General features: G+C 58.3%; 1 protein-coding gene across 10 annotated transcripts in view; it reads left to right on the top strand.

The window, feature by feature from the left end:
• The first annotated feature begins 431 nt into the window (after positions 1-431).
• The window catches only part of LOC102252287 (HLA class I histocompatibility antigen, B-15 alpha chain), a 27,681-nt gene continuing 27,582 nt past the window's right edge, over positions 432-530 (top strand). For all 10 annotated transcript variants that reach the window (XM_014537409.1, XM_014537412.1, XM_014537408.1 and 7 more), the window contains exon 1: positions 432-513. In XM_014537409.1, the coding sequence (XP_014392895.1) occupies positions 441-513 (73 nt within the window). In that variant the 5' untranslated portion in view covers positions 432-440. The remainder of the gene's footprint in view (positions 514-530) is intronic.

Genomic DNA, 530 nt, shown 5'->3' with positions numbered 1-530 from the left:
TGATAGCTATAATCAGCATAAACAAAATTACTTTTTGGTTCCTCACTAATTTATAACATTGTATAGAAATTCTGATGCCAAAATGAGAGCAATGAACAGCACAGCGCCTGGGCCAGGCCTTGGGGGACAGTGTGACAGGCGCTCCGCGCAGGAGGAGGGTCAGGACCAAGTTCCAGGTCCCAGGCCCGGCCCTCAGGTCTCCGCAGGGGACAGAGTCCCAGGCCAGAACCACAGTGTGGGGACTCCCCATCTTCCCGGGATTTCCCTTCTCTTCTCCCAACCTGTGTCGGGGCCTCCTTTTTGGAGACTCATGACGCGACCCAACTTCTCACTCCCATTGGGTGTCCTGTTTCTAGAGCAGCCAATCAGCGTGACCACGGGTCACTGTTATAACCTTTTCCCGGACCCGCCCCGACTCACTTGGGCTTCCAACGCCAAGGATGCGGGTCCTGAGGCCCCCCACCCTCCTCCTGCTGCTCTCGGGGGCGCTGGTCCTGACCCCCAGCTGGGCCGGTGAGTGCGGGGTCGGG

The sequence above is a fragment of the Myotis brandtii genome, unplaced genomic scaffold (assembly GCF_000412655.1).
Source record: "Myotis brandtii unplaced genomic scaffold, ASM41265v1 scaffold1781, whole genome shotgun sequence".
Classification (NCBI taxonomy): domain Eukaryota; kingdom Metazoa; phylum Chordata; class Mammalia; order Chiroptera; family Vespertilionidae; genus Myotis; species Myotis brandtii.
The sequence above is the reverse complement of the archived record's forward strand: the minus strand, read 5'-3'. Positions and strand labels throughout refer to the sequence as shown.